At 31.7% G+C, this 20,869-nt stretch overlaps 1 protein-coding gene across 1 annotated transcript; it reads right to left on the bottom strand.

Moving 5' to 3' along the window:
- Positions 1–1,058: 1,058 nt before the first annotated feature.
- LOC148630217 (acyl-protein thioesterase 2-like) lies at positions 1,059–19,033 on the bottom strand. The gene is made up of 8 exons (XM_088563546.1): positions 18,808–19,033; positions 8,986–9,017; positions 6,849–6,914; positions 6,478–6,525; positions 5,736–5,806; positions 4,071–4,246; positions 3,362–3,526; positions 1,059–2,525 (listed from the first exon to the last, which is right to left on the bottom strand). The coding sequence occupies exons 1-8, from the start codon at positions 18,877–18,879 to the stop codon at positions 2,478–2,480; spliced, it is 678 nt and encodes a 225-aa protein (XP_088419672.1). The 5' UTR covers positions 18,880–19,033; the 3' UTR covers positions 1,059–2,477.
- Between the last annotated feature and the right edge of the window lie 1,836 nt (positions 19,034–20,869).

Here is a 20,869-nt window from a genome sequence, read left to right as displayed (position 1 = left end):
ACATGTCCCCCCTCATCTGAAGAGGAGCTGGAAAAGGGTTTCAGATTTTCATAAACTGATCATGAAGATAAAATCAATTTGGCCTTCTTTTGACTGTATGATAGGAGAAATAACATGCATTGTTGTGCTATGTATATTCCCACTCCTACAGGAAGTTCATATGAGACAGCATTGCGAGCCTAGAATTTTTTGACAATATTTTCCAATATACCATCCATTCATGTGAGGGTATAAAGAGATATTTCAGTAATTGATTTTTGGAAATTAAGTTCAAAGGGCATAACTCACAAAAAATATCTGATTTATACTGTGGATTAGGTTATTGAAAGTTTCCCGAAATTCTGTTTATATTTCCAGAGGAGTTGTGATGACAAGAAGCTTCAGTAGGTACAAAGGGGTATATATCCAACAAACTTTAAAGGATAAACATACCCTTACTTAATGCCAAGATTTTTTAAATTCTTTTAAAAAAGCAACTTAAACTTGACCACTGAAAACCAAACAAGCAGCTTTAACTTAATAACCAAACACTGTTTTAACACAGAAAACCATAACAAGCAATCTAAACATACAAAAAACTGTTAGAATGGACCAGGTGCACCAAACATCCTATGCTTTCAAACCAGCCAATTAGTTTAAATGCAATGATCTACAGAAAAATGCCCTCAAGTAGATCTGAACATATGAAATAAAAGTTGATGTTAAACTTTTGCAGTGATAACTTTACTAATGAGTCACAATACCATAAAAACCAATCTAATCTGTATTGATACCGTACCCATTCTGCACAAGTCTGTAACTTAAGCAGCTATCAAATAATGTTGGGTGTTGAAACTAGAAAGTGGAAACTCCATACACTAGAAAGAATGGCATTTTACTGAAAATAAATGGAATTAAAAGTTTTCATGTTTTTTTTTGGTTTTATTGTTTTTTTAGAGCTAATCTTCTTTCATTGAATTCTAAGGTTTTAAAAATCAACCAACTTGTGAGGTGTCAATTGTATCACATAGTTATGAAGAATTTAGGCAGCCATATCTTTGAGACAAATAAAACATAAGAAATATTCCATGTTTTACTATTTCAATTGTATTACAATAATACAAAGGTTTAACTGGTGGTACAATCACTAATAATTTCTTCAATGAACGTGAAATTGTGTAGACCATATCTAAGAGGAAAAATATCCCAACTGGTACGAAATTAATTCGCAAAAAAATTATTTTCATTTTTTAACATTTATTACCCTCTCTTTATATAAAGACCAGGAAAAAAATTCAAATTGTAAAACTTTCAAAGGTAAAATTTCCATGAACTCAAAAACCTGACTTTTTTAAGCATCCATGATAAAGCAATTTAGAAATGCAGAATTCAATACTATGATATCTGAATACATAATCATCCTCTATCAACAGAGACAGCCAAACTGCTGTGTACACCACACCAACTGAATAGAAATTTCAAATAGTTTTTGAACCTTTTAATACTATACTATATTTAAACATTCATTTGAAATGTCTATCCAGTCGATGTGATGCACTAACTCGATTAACATTCTGTACAACTACAAATCAATATCAGCAATGAAAAGTTGGTATACCAATCCATTAATTATTTATACTTTCCCATAATGTGTACTCCATAAGAAAAAGAGAAATACAGAAGACAAACATTTAAGAAGAAACCAATTTTTTACTGATAGTCAACAATAACCACTTATAGTACATGTATTAACATCTAGAAAAAACATTCAGTCAATAAAAATCCTAGAGCTAATAAAAACATACCATAAAACAAGGTCCATGAAATAATAGTCATAAATTGTTCCAAATTCCTGATTTCTCTTTTTTTAATACATCTAAAATATTAAGAAATGACTTTTTTTTTTCATTTCTAGTAATTACGTCAAAAGTCACAGGATTCTAAAGACTATAAAATGTACTGATATTTTGGCATTTGTTTACCACCAATTGATACTAGGTGTCTCCAAACACTACAATGTAGTTGGCTCATTACAACAGATTTTATACTTTAGATTATAATACATTATTCTAGATTATATCATGGTTTATAAAAACTCATTTACTCATTCATAAATACAATGAACACAAAACACATTCACTCCATCCAATTATTCGTACACAACACTCATTTAACCTGAGTGAGCTTTGATGTTGTGGAGTACTCTTTGCTCTGGTTTAAGTACATCAATTAACTGCATAATACAACATATCCACTGAAATTTATACTCTTAAATTACTATGAAAAATATTATAAGTTTTGTTGAATTCAAATTAATATTTTAATTTTAATAGCTTTTAAGTACAGTTTGTTCAATCTAAACCTTGATTAATCTTTTAACTGGAACTAAACTGTTAGTTTGTAGCTGTTTAACCCAAGATTTAAAATATCAGTAACTGTATGTATAACAAACAGGAGATCTCGGTTTTACTTCCTTTGTTGATACTAAAGCAGTACTATCATTGGTTAACTATCTTCTGTACAAATTCTTTTACATCCGCCATTTCCTGAAATTTAGTAAATCAAGTTTTAAACCTCATACATGTAACTGAAATAAGGAACTATTTCATGCAATGAATTGACATGAAATATAAATCTGGCTTTATGTGTTTAAGTATAATTCAATGTATTATTTTCCACAGATCCTGTCAAGTGAGTGAACATATTTGCAGATATCAATTTTTGTAGTTTAAAAAATGATTAGTGTTTTAAATTTTTTTTAATATATTTCTTGAGTACTATTTTTTGCACTTATCTACCCTCAGTGAAAACAGCAAAATGATACATTTGCACTTTATTTCAGAACTTTACAAGTCATTTTTATTTGGTGTTACATGTATCCATTTTCTTGTTTTGTTGGTTCCGGGTTTTTTAATTTGTTGATAATTGGTGCATTGAGGATTTCAATGAAAATTTTCCATTTTGTTTTGATTTTGAAATTGTGGTTTGACCAAAAAATGAATACCATAGTAGTAAGTACCCCATGAACAATAGTTCTTCAAAGGTATTTCATAATAGATACCCAAACTATCTGGAGAAGAAAAACTACCATGAAATTTTCATACTTTTACATAAAATCACCCTAAATTGAGAAAGGACCATTCATATCTTCAATGTGTGATAAGATTTCAAAAGTGCAGTTTTAAATAGGCAACACAGGCAGCTTCAAGAACAAAAACAAATCTACAAGATCTTGAGAATGTTTATAGGAACAAACCATTAATAAAAATGCCCCCTAATTTTGTGTGCCAGGAACAAAAAGATTTTTACGTTGAGTTCATTGAAAAGAATTTCAGTAGCATGAGTTACGCTATAAAATTCCTTTCATTTCCAGATAACTTACTTCATCACAAGAACTATGCATCATATGATAACTTTTGAATACTATATTCTTTATTTGTGATGATAAGACTTGATTAGTTAACTCTCCCCACTTATATGGAACCATTGGATCTTCATAACCATGACCTTGGAACACAGGTAGATTACTGATATCTCCCTTGATGGCCTGAAAGAAACAATCATTGGCAACAGCTTATGGTCATATTTTCATTGTTTTGCATAGATCTTTTTCATCTAAATACAAAAATAATTCAGACTATTGGGTGCTATTTTATAAGCAAACCACCAGGTGAAAAGCAGAGGACATAATCTTATTAGTGCAACTGGTCCATGCTCCCAGTTTTAAGTGGAGTTCAGGTTCCTCATTTACTTTTGTTCTTTGTACCTTTCATATTCTTTGTTGTGTGTCTATTTTCACTGTCCAGTCTTTATCTTTTGAATATATTCTTTTTCTTAAATCATGGTTCCCTTGATTACTCTTTATCTTAAAGGGGTAATAACTAAGTATACAAGCTAAATTGAAAAGATATAACTACCTTTTTCAAAGAAAATTCAATTTTCTAACATGCTGCTCTATATTTAATTGTTAAAGAATCCGCATATATATACTGCATGTGGAATCATGAAAAAAGAAGCCATGAACCTGTTTTTTTATTAAGACACTTAGTGATAAATGACTAATTATTCATAAGATTTAACATAATACTTACATCAGGAAACTTCTGATGAAGAGGAAGCCATGAACTAAGGGCTATAACTCCTGCAAGTGGTTTTCCTAAGGTCAAGGCTGTATATAAGGACACTGCACCTCCTTGAGAAAATCCGCCTATAAATATTTTATTACTAGGAATTCCCTTATCTTCTTCCTCTTTAATAAGCTGTTTTACTGTAAAAGAGTATGCAATATTAACACAAGCTTCAACAAGATTTAGCAGAAACATTTAACACTTTTTGTAACATATCAAGATACACTTCCATGCCAAAAAATCATCTCAATGTGGACAAATGTTTAAAAAAAAAAAAAAACACGGGAAAATTAAAAATTTTCATACAATTTACCAAAAAAATTCTGGTACACAAAGGCTTCTATGCTGGTATACAAAAGGCAAGCCTTTTTTGTGACAAACAGTGGAACAGATAAAGACATATGCACATACTAAAATAATTGCAACTGTTAAGAAAAAGAAAATAAGGAAACATGTTATTGTCATGTTCTGTTATTTTGCCAAAAATTATGGGAGAAGAATAAATCCTGAACTTGACCTGTAACCTACAGCAATATACCATTCAATCATATCTTTATTTCCTCATTAAAGGTCATTGTAATTGAATTGAAAGTTTTGTTATATTATACATTTATGATAACTTATGGAAGTTCTATCATTTCATATAGATGTACTCCTGTTCATGTTAGCTACAGAAACTTCTAAATAATCAGTAAAATTCCATTTTTATTGATAGATTTATTTTCACTATAAGCTCTTTAAAACATCTGAGATTAGCTGTTTTGTAAGTATTAATTTCACACCACTAAACACTTATATTTGTAATATTCATTAAGTTTCTTGGTTATATTAATATAAACCATTTATTAAATGTCTATATTAATATATAATAGATAGTTTTATATTCATCCATATTAATTTTATCTAGATAAAACATAACATGCAAAGTAACAATAAGCTGGAGATATGGTTCATTTTGTAATACAAATATACCAGTCGTATACTGTGAAAGTACTTTTATTCATGGATATCAACTTTCGTGGATTTGGGTAGAAACACAAGTTCGTGAATTTTTGAATTCATGGTATTGAGGTTTTCAGTATACACATCAATGGGAATTCCCTTAGGTACCAAATTTCGTGGTATGGCCTACCACGATAACCACAAAAATTGGTACCCCACAAACAATAATACTTTCACAGTAGATATTGCAAATTTTGGTATGTTTTAAGGATTAACATCTCATCATCAGAATTAAAACCAAATACTAAGGAAGTTCCAGATTCAAAAATAAATTGTATACAAGAAGTACTCAGAACCAAAAATACTGAAATACCAAATCCAGCACTAATATGTTCTACCACAGTATGTCAAGGGAGCTATATTGTTGTAGCCCTATATCTAATACAAGGAAATAATCGGTGTTTTAGATGTTTTGAATTTTGAGCTATGGCAAATTTTGGTAAATCATAGAAATTGCTAGCACAGACTGGCTTCTATTCTGGTATACAGAAGGCGAGCCTTTTTTGTTACTGAACTTTAATTTTCTTTTTTAACTAGACTTTTGTAATTTGAATAAGAGTTAATGAAAATATTACTGGTAGCACAAAGATGGTTTTACTGAGGCTTCAACCAAGAAAAGGTACTCACATATCTCAGATGACCTCTTTATACCATCTTCATCTGAGGGACTTTCAGGAGATAACCCTTGTATATCAAACCTGCAAAATAAAAGATGTTACTGCTTCAAATTCATAATAATGAAGATGCCATTTTAATTACTTGTAAAATTTTAAAACTTCAATTTTCATCATACAGTAGGACTTTTAGTTTTAAAAGTGGTCATCTGTCCTCTCGTTAAGGAATTTAAACTTTATTTAAAATATAAATGACCAGAGTAAGACTCATGAAATGTCAAATGATTGATATCTAGTGAATACATTTCACATTACAAAAGTAACTCAAGCCTAGTAAACTAACTAATTACTGATATGTTTACTACTTTTTATACAATTCATAGTTTCGTAGAGGAATGAACAGGTGATGGTTGTAATATAACTTTAGTTTATGATACACATCAATGATAAACTATATTGATAAATTAAATATACCTGCAAAGATTAAATAAAGTTGCCATATCAAGTCATAAATTCTGATGTAGAAAAAATGTTGATTTTATTGTAACAGAAATAACTTAAACATATTAGTAACTGACTGCAAAACACAAAAAAAGGATAATTCTCCATCAGAGTGAAACTGAAAATAAATCTATATTCCTCCTGATCTGTGGTATAACCTATTGACCAAAATTTCAAAATCTTCTTATATGACTTCCAAGATTATCACATGTATGTATCTGGGATATAATATTGAAACATCTGAAAATACTGACCATGATGGCATTCTCATTCCACCATTGATGGTAACTGGTTGTTGTGGTCTGAAATAGAATGGTTGGTATAGTTACTTCATCAGATCTTCACAGAATATTGTGTTTTAATCATCAAGTGTAAATCAGTTTTCTTACCTATGTGAGTATTCTTTAATGTTGTAATAAAAAAAATAAAAAAACTTAGTGTGAAACATAATTGTTTCAACTTATCAACAGTATCAGAGTTGCTTCATACCATCAATGTGTGATAATGGTTTACTTACGCTGTTGGACAGACACAGTGATAATGTTTAACTCAAGCTGTTGGACAGACACAGTGATAATGTTTAACTCAAGCTGTTGGACAGACACAGTGATAATGGTTTACTTACGCTGTTGGACAGACACAGTGAACATGTTCAAACTTCAATGCTTTAAACCCAGCTGCCCAACCATGCCTGTAAAAGGAGACAATAAATCATATGAGACAAGTGTAACATGTGACTAAGTACCCTAAAGCTAGAAAACTTTTGAAATGGAAAACAGTTTTTTTTTTTTTAATGTACAGAATTGCTTTCTTCATTTTTTTAAATTATCTAAATGGCAAACAGCACATGAACTTAAATCTTGACTAATACTGGTTGAATCATATAGAATCCTTAGAACATGAACTGTTTTCTCTAGATAATAGCAATTGACACAAGGTGACCAGCTTAGCCATATATGGTCAGGAATTTTTTTTTTTTATCATTTCCTGTTATGCAGAAACCAGACGTGTAGTGATTCAAAGCTCATAGGTTGAATTTGATAAGGACTTTGTCTTCTTTAACACATTTATTCCTTTTTTAGTTAGGCTGAAACAATAAATCTAAATACACAGTATAATTTACTATATTGTGATATGGCCATTGACAGTATCTTTGTATTAAAAGAAAATGTTGCATAGCCGGTAAAAAACATTTTACAGTAAAATGTGTTGCATTAAAGGCAACTAACACAAGAATCCTTATTTTTGGTTTTGTCATTGTTCCAAAAACATCGAGCATTCCAACTGTATGAAATATTTAGAATTTAAAATCTTTATCATTTTTGCATGTTAGAAGAATATGCTTTTTCAGAACTCAATGTCAGAAAATATAGACAGAAAACATGAATTCTGAGCCCCTCAAAGATAATGATAACTACAGGGTTCCAGTATTTCAATCAATGTGACAGTGTAATAATTACCAACCATTTCAACTCTGTAAATTGTGAAATGTACACACTAAAAGTAATGTCAATTTCCTACAAGCAATAATAATATTTAATAATATGCTGTGATATCGATATCAAATAGTAATTGAGTAAGATTAGTAAAAGCTGTGATACTGATATCAAATAGTAATTGAGTGATTAGTAAAAGCTGTGATATTGATATCAAATAGTAATTGGGTAAGATTAGTAAAAGCTGTGATATTGATATCAAATAGTAATTGAATAAGATTAGTAAATACTTTGAAATCAAAAAGTAATTGTGTAAGATTAGTAAATACTTTGATATCAAATAGTAATTGGGTAAGATTAGTAAACACTTGGATATCAGATAGTAATTAGGTAAGATAAGTAAAAACTTATAAGAAATATTTTTTATAGGTTATGCAAAACACTTGTCAATGGTTTATAAAGACACTAAAATATTATTTTACGAATTCCAAAATTCTTCATACGTTCAGTCTAGAAAGGCATACTGTGAAACACACAGTAAAAGCAAAATTTTCTCCCAAAAAAAATTCTGTCTCTCCCAAAGAGAGAGACTATTCCAAACCTTTAGCTCGAAATAAAAATCTTTAAATTCTATCACAGCCTAAAGAACAATTGTGTTAAACCATATGAAATTTACTATTGTGATGGATGGTTACATCATTATTATTTTTAAAAATCCAGTAGTTTACTGGACTGAACTCTTTCATCCAAATTGAACTATAATACATACTGAATATTACATGCAAAAATCTGTATCACATGCCATATTGACACAAAACTCCTATATCAACCCAGGAGACACTGGCCTGTGGGGTGATATAGGTCCAGGGTTAATATCACATATGATACAGATTTTGACAAGTCACATTCATTATATAAGAGTAACAACAAAATTACTGAACACTTATCTGATCCATAATCAAGTCAAGTCCAAAATAAATCTGGCAACAAATATTACAATACCAAAGCAGCTGGTAACACAATGGTCCTGACTTGGTACAGGCATTTCAAATGAAATGGTGGGTTAATTCTAGGTTTTACAGCGCGCTATACCTCCCTCTTCCATATCATACATTTTAACTATACTTCAAGTGTTTTCTGTGAAGGGGTGCAATATAGGTCTAAGAGTGTAATATAGGGATGTGTTATAGGGTATGCCATATGCAATGTAGGATTTAAACTATCACTTAAAATGCATGTACAAACAAAGGTATATTTTAATCTAAATGTATGATATAAAAGAATAATACATGAAGTATCTTTGCATGAAATAAATATATAACTCACCCTGTATCTCCAAGTCCATGTAGAAAAATCAGCTGAAAAAATATAAAAATAGCACATTACAATATACATACAGATACTTTAAAACTTTTAATATATTAATACATATTCCAAATAATCAAAAGAAAACAATTAAATTAACTATTTAGAATTACATCATTTTTGAATTTTGGAAAAGAAATTAGCAATTTATAATAATATATCTCATTTTTGAACAAGTTTTACATGTATAACTAACAAGAATGCAACGCTTAGCCATATGTCCCCGCCGCTGTAGAAAGAGTTGAATTACAAATGTTTGACACTTGTATAAATAGCAGATTCAAAACTTATGTGCTTTCATAAGTCCATGTGGTGATTCAAGGTTAATGTATCTTAATGAATCAAATTAAGTTAGGTTAAGAATTCTTCATACAACAAAATAAATCCACAAAAAAAGAACGTGAAAAATGAACAAAGTCCCATAACTCCCATAAAACTTGTCGAAATCAAAACAGCAGTTACGTATGATCAACTACATATGGTGACAAACAATCCTACAAAATTTGGTCAAATTCCATTCTACGGTTTCTGAGGAGTTGCGTCCACAAGGTGTTCCTATGCAAATAATGTGAAAAATGAACGAAGTGCAATAACTCCCATAAAAATTGTCGAATCAAAATAGCAGTTACGTATGATCAACTACATATGGTGACAAACAATCCTACAAAATTAGGTCAAATTCCGTTCAACGGTTTCGGAGGAGTTGCGTCCACAAGGTATTCCTATTGTGAATAATGTGGAAAATGAACAAAGTCCCATAACTCCAATTACAATTGTTGAATCAAAATAGCGGTTAAGTATGATCAACTACATATGGTGACAAAAAATTCTACAAAATTTGGTCAAATTCCATAAAGTGGTTTCTGAGGAGTTGCGTCTACAAGGTGTTCCTATTGCGAATAATAAGAAAAATTAACAAAGTCCCAAAACCCTCATAAAAATTGTCAAATCAAAATATTGGTTAAGTATGGTGAACTACATATAGTGACAAACAATCCTACAAAATTTGGTCAAATTCCGTTCAGTAGTTTCTGAGGAGTTGCGTCCACAAGCTTTGGACACACTGACGGACACCAGCATTTCTATGTCCCCGCGGAGTGTGAATCCTTTGATGAAAATAACATCACAGTATCAAGCTAGGTTATACAAAATAATCTGGTTTGCTCAAAAAGAACCAACCAATCAGAATTAAATCAAACTGTTTCAAAATATATGGCCGTAAACCCCAAACAATCCCAACCTTCCATATCTACCACTAACAACCCAGCTGAGTAAGACAAAAAGTCACAACATTTTACAACCACAGCTAAATTTCATACATTGATGTTTTTATGTAGTACAAGAATTTCATGACCATATTATAGCTATAGAATACATGCTGTAGTTCTTTTTTGAATGTATTTGTTTACTTATTTTACATCACTGGTAGATCGAGGAGTCAAAATAAGTTATTGCATACTGGTCCTACATAAAGTCAATGGATAAGTTGCATTGGGCCAAGGATGGCAGTAAAATGCATATACCCATTATTTAAGCTGAGTTTGGCCAAGAATAGCAGCAAACATTTTATTGTATGACATCAACCCAAAGGATAAGTTGCACTGGGCAAAGGACATGAGTAGAAGACATAAATCCTTTTATATGAGTGAAGTTTGGGCCAAGAATAGCAGAAACTGACATTAACCCATTTGATAACTTCGATTTGGCCAAGGATAGCAGTAAAAGGCATAACCCCTTTTATGGCCATTACATACATGTAAGTTGTGATGGACCAAAAATAGCAGTTACTGATATCAGCACATTGGATAAGTTGTGTTGGCCCAAAAATAGCAGTAACTGATATCTGCCCATTGGATAAGTCTGATACATCGTATCTACCCACAAAGAACTTGAGATAATGGATACTACAGACACTGTGAAGTCAGCTTCATATCTTGATCTACATTAAGAGATTGAAAGTAAAACTACTGACCAAACTATATGACAAACATGATGACTTTTCATTCTGTATTATCAACTTTCCTTTCATCTGTGGCAACATCCCTTCAGCACCTGCGTATAGAGTTTTCATATCACAACTCATATGTTATGCCAGAGCTTGCCGTAACTACACAGACTTTTTGTATCATGCCAGAGATCTTACAATTAGGCTTCTGGAACAGAGTTACTTTGCTACAAGACTTGTCATCACTACAGAAGTTTTATGGTCGTCATGATGAACTTCTAGATTGTTACGGTGTATCTATCAGCACCATGAAGGCTGATTTGTTCAACGTGTCATAGTTTTCCATTCTTCTTTCGTCTATCCCGAACTTGACTATTTATGAGCAATTTGGCAGGTGTTTCTAGAGAAGAAGAGGGCACTTACCCTACTGGTGCACCTGGTCAATGCTCCCAGTTTTTAATGGAGTCCAAGTTGCTCATTTACTTTTGTTACTTCGTATGTATCATTTTGATTATTTTATATTCTTTGTTGTGTTTGTCTGTTTTCCATGTCTGGTCTGTCCCTGGATTACATTCTTTTAATTTCCACTAGAATCTTAGTTCCCTTGATTACTCTTTGTACTGGGCCAAGAATAGCAGTAACTGATATCAGCCCATTGGATAAGTTGTGTTGTGAACATACTGATTTTCAGAGTGTACTAATTTTCATGGTGGATTGAAAAGCACAAAAATTATTACACATCAAATTGATTTTCAATACTATGTTCATGTAAAACTTATCATTTTTTTACAAACAACAAAAATTGATACTAGTATATGAATATGTTCATGTGAGAGAATCCACAAAATTATTAGTTTTACAGTAATGATCTTGCTGAGGGTGTGGAAGCCTAAGGTATAAACAATCTCTTAAAAGGCTAAACATCAGTCAATAGCAATGGCAAGCAACTTTAAAACCCCATTTAAAAATCCTTAAAAAATCCTCATACAATTTGTGATGATTGAACAAAATGTACACCCTTTGGGACTCTGATATATTTCCTTAGTATAGACCTATGATAATCTATAAAGTGTAACTCTGGTCAAGGCTATCAGAAAATGCAACTAAACCTACAGTATGCCATCCAATATTCTACAATTTTATCTCTCTGAAATTCTAGAATTTTACTTTGAAAATTATGAACAACTGTGACAGGATACAATCAATATACAGCACACCTCTAATTAAGATATTTATAAATGTTTATGCATTTTTTGTACATAGATAGTCCAAGCCCCTTTTAAACTAAAACTTCTTTCATCAGTTCAAAACATGTTCAAAACACCTTGTCAACCACTTAAGGATTTATATTTCAAACATTTTACAGTTCAATATTTTTTACTAAAGAATTAGCTTAATTTTAAGGTTTTTGAGATGAAAAACAGAAAATAGAAACACAATGGTTCCATGAAATGAAGTGGTTTAAAATCAATATCTACTGGGCGTTTTAAAACTTGTTCAAAATACATGTAGTTCACCAATCGTCAGGAAACTGAAAATGTAAGTTACAGTAACAGAAGATGGGACCAAAAATGTTTAAAATGTTTATAGGGCATTGCTACTCAGCTGAAATGATGCCTACTCTATTTTTTCATGCTATAATCAAGATCAGATTTTTTGTCAACAATGTTTATGAGAATTAAATGATACATTACCTTAATCTAAAATTTATTGTATTAATGATGTTATTCAACTTGTCAAACAAAAACTATGTTTACAGAGGATAAGACTAGAAATGATGACAAAGACATGGAAAACAATGATGAAAAGTGTACCATACCATTCAAAAAATTAAAGTACAAAATGTTGTACAGGGTGGTACAAGTATGTCACATTTATGTGTCTAATAATATTAATTTTAAAAGTCTAGTAAAATGCCTATTAACTATTATTTAATCAGTACGGAACATTCAACAAACTATGGCTTTCTTATGTTCTGTCGCTTGTTAATTCAATAGTTGAAAACCAATGGTTTTCATATTTAACATATCATAAAAAACCAGTTAAGACAAATGTAAGCCTTGAAACAATAACAAGTGATCAGAACCAACATCTTTATAATTGTTATAGAAGTATTAGTAAGTAGTCATCAGAGAACTCCATCAATTAAACCTCTTCCTATACTCTCTATATGTTTTTACAAGAAATAATAAGTAATGCTATGGCATTTAAGCAACTGGGTGAAAAGTGTATTAATCAAAGCAATTTTTTACAGTTTATCAACCAATGATTAACTATTCCTATATTCAATAGCATTTGCTGTAACTCCAATCATCATGGTAACTTGAGGACTACATGTATGTAACCTTTGGCTTAAAAGTCCTTGTACTCATATTGACCAAAATATATGCAGAGCAGAGAACAGTTACCTTACTGGTGCACCTGGTCCATGCTCCCAGTTTTAAGTACAGTTCTGGTTGCTCATTAATGATTTTTCCATGTGCATGTTATTTATGTAACTTCATGTTCTTTGTTGTGAGTGTCTTTTTTCTTTGTCAGTTTGTTGTCCCTGAAGTCATGCGTTCTTTTTTCTTTGTCAGTTTGTTATTCCTGAATGCATGTGTTCGTTTTTCTTCATCAGTTGCTTATCCCTAAATTCATGTGTTCTTTTTTTCTTTGTCAGTTTGTTGTCCCTGAATTCATGCGTTCTTTTTTTTCTGCCAGTTTAATGTTCCTGAATCCAAATGTTCTTTTCCTTAGTCAGTTTGTTATACCTGAATTCATGTGATTTTTTTCTTTGTCAGTTTGTTATTCCTGAATTCATGTGTTCGTTTTTCTTCGTCAGTTGGTTATCCCTTAATTCATGTGTTCTTTTTTTCTTTGTCAGTTTGTTGTCCCTGAATTACATGTGTCCTTTTTTCTATGTCTGTTGTTCCTGAATTCATGTGTTCTTTTTTCTTTGTCAGTTTGTTATTTCTGAATTTATGTGTTATTTTTTTCTTTGGAAAAAAAAACATGTCTGATGCCTGAAATTGGTCATTTTTTGCAGGATATGGGACTTAACAGGGGTAAGACAGGGTCCAAAGAGCAATTTTCAAAAAGACTGTACCCTATGATGGTTATTTAAATCAAATAGGGTTCATTTCAGTAATAAGTGGAAGGTCAGGGATCCCCTGAAGGGTCAGTCATATGAAAATATGAGGATTTTTTGCAATATTTGGCTACAATATATGGGGTTGACATCTTCAAAGTGATGAGAGACATCATTCTTCTATAGAATCCAGGTGAAATAAAGCCCTATGGATCAATTCTGCTCAGTTACAAATTAAGAAATGAGCCCTAACCATAAAAAATCACAACTCTTTGTGGCCAACTTAATGCATGTCCTCTTGTTCAGCTCTAAAGTCCCTATTTTGGACAAAACTCTATTTAAGTTAGTCCCATTTTAAAGCGCATTCACACTGCTGGCAGATGAAATAAAATTGTGGTTTCTTTCACTAAAAATAACAGTGCCAGAACCCAAAATTCGAAAAACAGCCCCAGACCATATACAAATCATACATACATGTATACAAATTGTAGAACTGCAGCTACATGTAGAGCAAACTGACTGCCAGACTGATAAATAGTCAGGACCAATTGGCAATGTATCCAATAATTTTTCAGAAAGTCTGGGAAAGAAATCTGGTTAATGCTTGTTTATACCCCAATACATTTAGAATTCTCTGACTGAATTGTAAAATGTGCTATAAATATTTTTCCAGTATTTGGGCAGCTATGATATACAACAAAACAAAAGATGTCATTCCATGTGAAAAATCAACGACCAAAAATCAAATGGAAAACAATTACATTGCCCTGGCCAAAAAGAAAAAACTAAGGCTAGATGCATAGACAAAATAGGTAGTAAAGATCAATATAAGATTGATTATTGTGATGTAAAAGGGGAAATTCGGCAGACATAATTTCTAAAAGCTTATAGTGAGCAAGTGAGCTCAACAGTTTCACTTGTATGTATGAAAATAGCATTCTTGAGACGGCTCCTAGTGATAGTTAATGGAAGTGGTTCCGTAATCAGCAGGCAAAATTTCAATGGCAAGAATATAAGAAATTGACACTTATTGGGATCAATAAATGAAAAAAAAAATTGGCATTAATATCATTGAAAAGATATACCAGTACTTGTTTTCCATACTATCCCTTCATTTATTTCTGCTTTATCAACCATGAAACAGCTACATTTAAATTTTTTTTAGAAAAGATGGATGTATTTTAGCATCTTTCTCCGCTGTCCACTAGCTGTTCAAGAACCTAACCACCTTTTGTATTATTCAAATTGAAGCATAATTTATCACTCACAAGGTTCAATAGCTTTAACAGCATTAATTTAATGACTTTTCATTCAGAATTGTCAACTTTCCTTTCATCTGTGGCTACATCCCTGCGTATTGAAACATTCATATTACAACTCATACATTATGCAAGAGCTTGCTGAAACTATGCAGACTTTTTGTATTGTGCTAGAACTCTAACAGATAGGCTTCTGGAACAGGGTTATGTTGCTACAAGATTGAAGTCATCACTACAGAAGTTTTATGGTCGTCATCATGAACTCGTGGATTGTTATGGTATATCCATCTGCACCATGAAAACTGATTTATTCAACGGGTCATAGTTTTCCTTTCCTCGTTTGTCTACCCTGTACTTGACTTTTCATGAAAAACTTGACAGGTGTTTCTAGAAAAAACATCTGTGCACCTGGTCCATGCTCCCAGTTTTTAGTGGAGTCCGAGTTGATCATTTGCTTTTGTTACTTTGTATATATGATTTTAGTTACTTTATGTTCTTTGTTGTATATGTCTGTTTTCCATGTCTGGTCTTTGTCCCTGGATTACATTCTTTAGATTACAGCTATAATCTTGGTTTCCTTGATTACTCTTTAAAAAGTTGAATACATGTAAAACCTAAAATAGTCAAATGCCTTTGACCAAATATTCACATATTTGTAATGATACTGAACATTTAAACATTAATCATCTTTCTACTTACATGTATCTTAACTGAATAACAGCCTAAAGTGGAAAAAAACAGATTTTTCCCAAATTAGCACCAATTATAGATCTTTACAAATTTCAAATATATATTTTTTAAATAAAAAATAATTATCAATCTGCTATTATTTTGTTAACAATAGGCAGAAACAGAAAAAAAAGTCAAAATGACATTTTCTGGAACCACAATCCCAGAAGTGTCAACAGATTTATCTGAATACGTGCCAAAACAGATATTGAAATATTGAACAATTTATCAATTTACAATTACCATCAATCTGCTTTCTTTTTCTAAATAATTGGCAAAAACTGATACAAAAAAGTAAAAAATGACACTTTCAAGGGCCATAACTCCAAGAATGGTCAACAGATTTTTCTGAATTTGCACTAACATAAGATATTGAAATACTGAACATTTTATCAATTTACATTCATTATCAATAGGCAAAAACTGATAAAAATATCAAAAATGACACTTTCAAAGGCCATTACTCAAACAGGGTCAGCTGATTTTTCTGAAATTTGCACCAATAATAGATATTATATGTAAATTACTGAACATTTTATCTACCTACATAAATCCAAGGATTTATATATAGCAAGGATTGAAATCTTGCACAATTTACATAGTACGATAATAAATGATGCATTTAGTAGATGCTGAGCATGCCCTGTTAATGGTGGATGATTTCCATCGCTCCAACATTTCATGATAAATGTAGCCTGTAGGTATTCTGGCCCATACGGTTTGAAAAAATATTTGAATATCCCACTTCAAGTTGCCTCCAGACTTTTTCAATGTTTTGATTTGATCAATACCAAGTTTCGAGACCTTAATCTCTTATAAAATTTTCAACCTGGTCTCACCTTTGAAGGCGGTCATCCCTCCTCAATAAAATTAAAACTCCTTTTTCCAAACCTGATCAATCATCACAAAATTGAATGTCTCAGATTTCTTCTGTTATGGTTTTGAGATATAAACAAAAATATATGGTGATACCCTATGTTCTATTTTCAGTAACAACAGCAAAGTTTTTCAGCAAGGGACCATAACGGATACAATTTTGGGAGTGGACATACCAAGATTCATAATCACCAAATTTTATCAAAATTTTTAGGCCAGGTAAGCTAAAAACTAGTATTCAAGATTGTTGAAGCTCGCATTATAGCGAGCGCAAAGTGGGCTCAACAGCAAAGGTGTGTATGTGAAAATAGCATTCTTTAGATGGTCCCAAGTGATAGCTATCAGCCAAATCGGAATATGTTTGGTAGTCAGCAGAAACGGCCATAAAATAGAAGTTCCACAGCAAGAATTATAGCGATTGCAAAGTGAGCTCAACAGCAAAGGTGTGTATGTGAAAATAGCATTCTTTACATGGTCCCAAGTGACAGCTATCAGCCAAACCGGAATCTGTTCGGTAGTCAGCAGAAACAGCCAGAAAAAAAAAGTTCCACATCAAGAAAATCAAAAATTTATTCACATCTGGATCAATAAACAAAAATAGATAAGAACTTATTTTCAACATTGAAAATATACAGTCATTCTACCTTCAAAGGTTTCAGGTGACAAAATCAGAACAGATTATTTTCGTCATTCTAAAAAATCTTTGGTCAATGACAACGGAAAAGCGCTAAAAAAAAAATCACTGATGAGCAGTACCTTGATTAACCACAAACCTGTCCACTCAAACACATTAAAGACTTTCGTTGGGTACATGTGCAAATGTAGCTAAAAAATGTAGGAGAATTCATAAAAAAGAAAATTTCTTGAAAAAAATTATTTCAAGTATTTTTAATTAGCATAGTGAGCAGAACATATTTTGTTGAGGTTCTTGGATATATACACATGGTTTTGGGTTAATGTTGAGGTTTTTGGTTATCGAGCTACTGTACACTTTAACTAGTTTAATGCTAAGGTATTTATTTAATCAGACTTTTATGCCTAAGTGAGGCAACTGAGACTAAGTTATGGAACGCCTAAACAGTCGGATGAGATACACATTTGTTTACGTGTTGTCAATTTTATATTACTTGCTGTGGTTTTACAATTACGTGTGGTCATTTTGTATTTACGTATGTGAGAACATCTTTACATTATGTAGCTTTGTCTTTACGTTCTGCCATTTCGTCTTTACGTTCTGTCATTTTGTCTTTACATTCTGTAATTTTGTCTTTATGTTCTGTCCTTTTATGATTATGTTATGTCAACATATATTTACGTTATGTGGATTTATCTTTACATGCAGTGGTTTTCTTATAACGTGAGGTCGTTTCATCTTTATGTTATGCCGATCTCTAAATACTTTATGTGCATTTTCTTTTCTTTACGTGCAGTGATTTCTTCTTTACGTGATGTGGACAAAAAATTCATGATGACGTGTGACCCAGAACTTTTCGATCCAGTGTAAATTTCAAATCAGTCCGTAAAAGGCAAAATAGACATCACAACCCTGATTAGACAAATGCTGAACGAAATATACTTGGGTAGTCTATCCAGTCACCCTAGAGTGTTTATTCTATAGTAAAAAATAGTTTATTTGTTATTTACGTTCAATAATATCACAATTGATACACCTGGGACTCTGTTGATGACTTGTGGAGATTTTCGTAGTCAGAATATATTTTTTTAATTCCAAAAACATGGGAATTTCGACTCCCGCGATAATTTGCATAAATTCGACTCTACAAGTTATTGCGAGACTAAATTTATTTTCTACATTAATAAGTGTTGAGGATATTGATTTTCAACTGCGAAATAAATGTACAAACTTTTCAGTTTTAAATTGGTTCATAAATGATGTTGCTTACCGATGCTGTATGTTTAGCTGTGGGGAGAACCTTTATCGGGGCACTCATATCTTTTGAAGAACTAGTTCCCATGCACCAAGAGACAACGAATAAAAGTCCTGAGACGATGATTAATGAGAAAACGTGAACACAGCTGACTGCCACTATCCTTTGTATTTATCGAATAAATGATACTGCTAATGTTGACAATCTCGACGACTTGCGCACGAATGAATGCTACATATTCTAGATTTTGTTCAACGGAACGAAATTTCTTGTTATTTAGCTACTAAGCTATGATTTATCAGACTTCTTATTATTGATTGCAAATAAGTTGCACTTCCGAAGCTGGAAAGGTTGATTTTTACAAACATTCATTTCAGACCAGTTTGATAAATTTCATTTTTCTTTCAAATTAAAAATCCGTACAAAACCTGCATTATTTCCACTAGAATCTTGGTTCCCTTGATTACTCTGAATCCCCTTCACAATATCAGAGAGTGAATATAATTAAAGCCCGGTCTGACAATAACAAACAAAATTGCAAAACGTGCAACTGTTAAAACGGAATTGTCATTTATAACTTAATCACCCAAATTCATTTATCGTTGATAATAAATTATAGGTCTATGGTTTTAACATAACAGCAAAATTTCAAAGACCTGACACAAGTTATGCCCAACTTTAAAAGGGGGGGTCCAACTCCCGAAATCTTCCCTGGATTATACAATGTTTAATTAGTAATTAATTGGTGAAGATTTACTAAACTCTGGTACATTTTAATTCTTTGATCAGAATCAGATTCTTTTATTCTCTAAACACCATTACAGTACAGAGAAGACAATACAGTTAATACATAAATATTCAGCGCATGACAATTGTGGAAACTATAATAAGATAACAGAAAAAAAAGATTAAGTAAATAACATTTTAACACATTTTGACAAATTTCAGATAGTGGCATTGTAGAGGACTAACCTTGAGAAACATTTTTAAAATCAATTTCGATGAGTTTAACAAATTTACATAGGTTTCGTAATTCGTGCTTGTTTTTTGTCTGAAACAGATCTTTAAATTTCAGAACATTCACTCGCTCTAAATATCTTTTGTTTAAAAATTGCTTCCTCGTGTCCGAAAAATGGAGACATTGGAAAATGACATGGAACTCATCTCCATGTTCTCCATTATTACATAAGGTACATAAACTTGAGTTATCAAAGTTTTGCCAAGTTGCTGTTTCGCTTGGTAGTCTATGGTTGCCTACTCTGAATCTACAAAGAGTAATAGCATCCTTTTCGTGTAAAATATCTAAATAGTTTTCGAATTCAAATTTTTCTTTAATCAATTTATAACAAAAGCATTTATGCGAGTTTTCTACGTCGGATCTCCATGTTTGTTGAAACTGGTCTTTTAATCACAGACTAATAGATTTTGTAAACCACTCTGAATGAAAACCTCCCGCAAACTGAATGTGCCAAATGTTCCCAAACCCACAATTATCTAGAGTGTTTTTAATCATGTTAACCCATGGAGATTCAAATATGTTTTGAATATATAGTTCACACATATATCTATAAAGTACATTTGAAAGTTTACTGGATTTGCCATTTACGAGTCTAGACCAATATCCCATCATACGAGACTTAATTTGAACAGCTAAAGGGTAAGCACCGAGCTCACCATATATCATAACATTTGGCGTGCTCCTCTTTAAGTTAAGCAATAGCTTACAGAATTACAAATGAACCCTCTCAATAATGTCTAAGTTAGTATGGCCCCATATCTCGCAACCATATAAAAGAATAGGTTTTACTATCTTGTCAAATAAGTCATATTGGTCTCGTATTGACAGGTTATGTAGTCTACCCTTTTTAAGAACATCATACATAGCTATGGTAGCCTTTTTAACATTCATCTTTTTCGCTGATGTTAAACTGCCTGATCTTGAAAATAATTGACCGAGGATGAAAATTCTTTAACAATTTCAATCGCATTACCGTTATATGAAAAATGTGTATTTCTAGGTATGCGACCTGAAGAAAAATGACTACTTTTGTTTTATTAGTATTAACATACAGTTTCC

Source organism: Perna viridis, chromosome 1 (genome assembly GCF_037379345.1).
Source record: "Perna viridis isolate PV_CMFRI_1.1 ecotype Kerala chromosome 1, ASM3737934v1, whole genome shotgun sequence".
NCBI classification, from domain to species: Eukaryota; Metazoa; Mollusca; class Bivalvia; order Mytilida; family Mytilidae; genus Perna; species Perna viridis.
The sequence above is the reverse complement of the archived record's forward strand: the minus strand, read 5'-3'. Positions and strand labels throughout refer to the sequence as shown.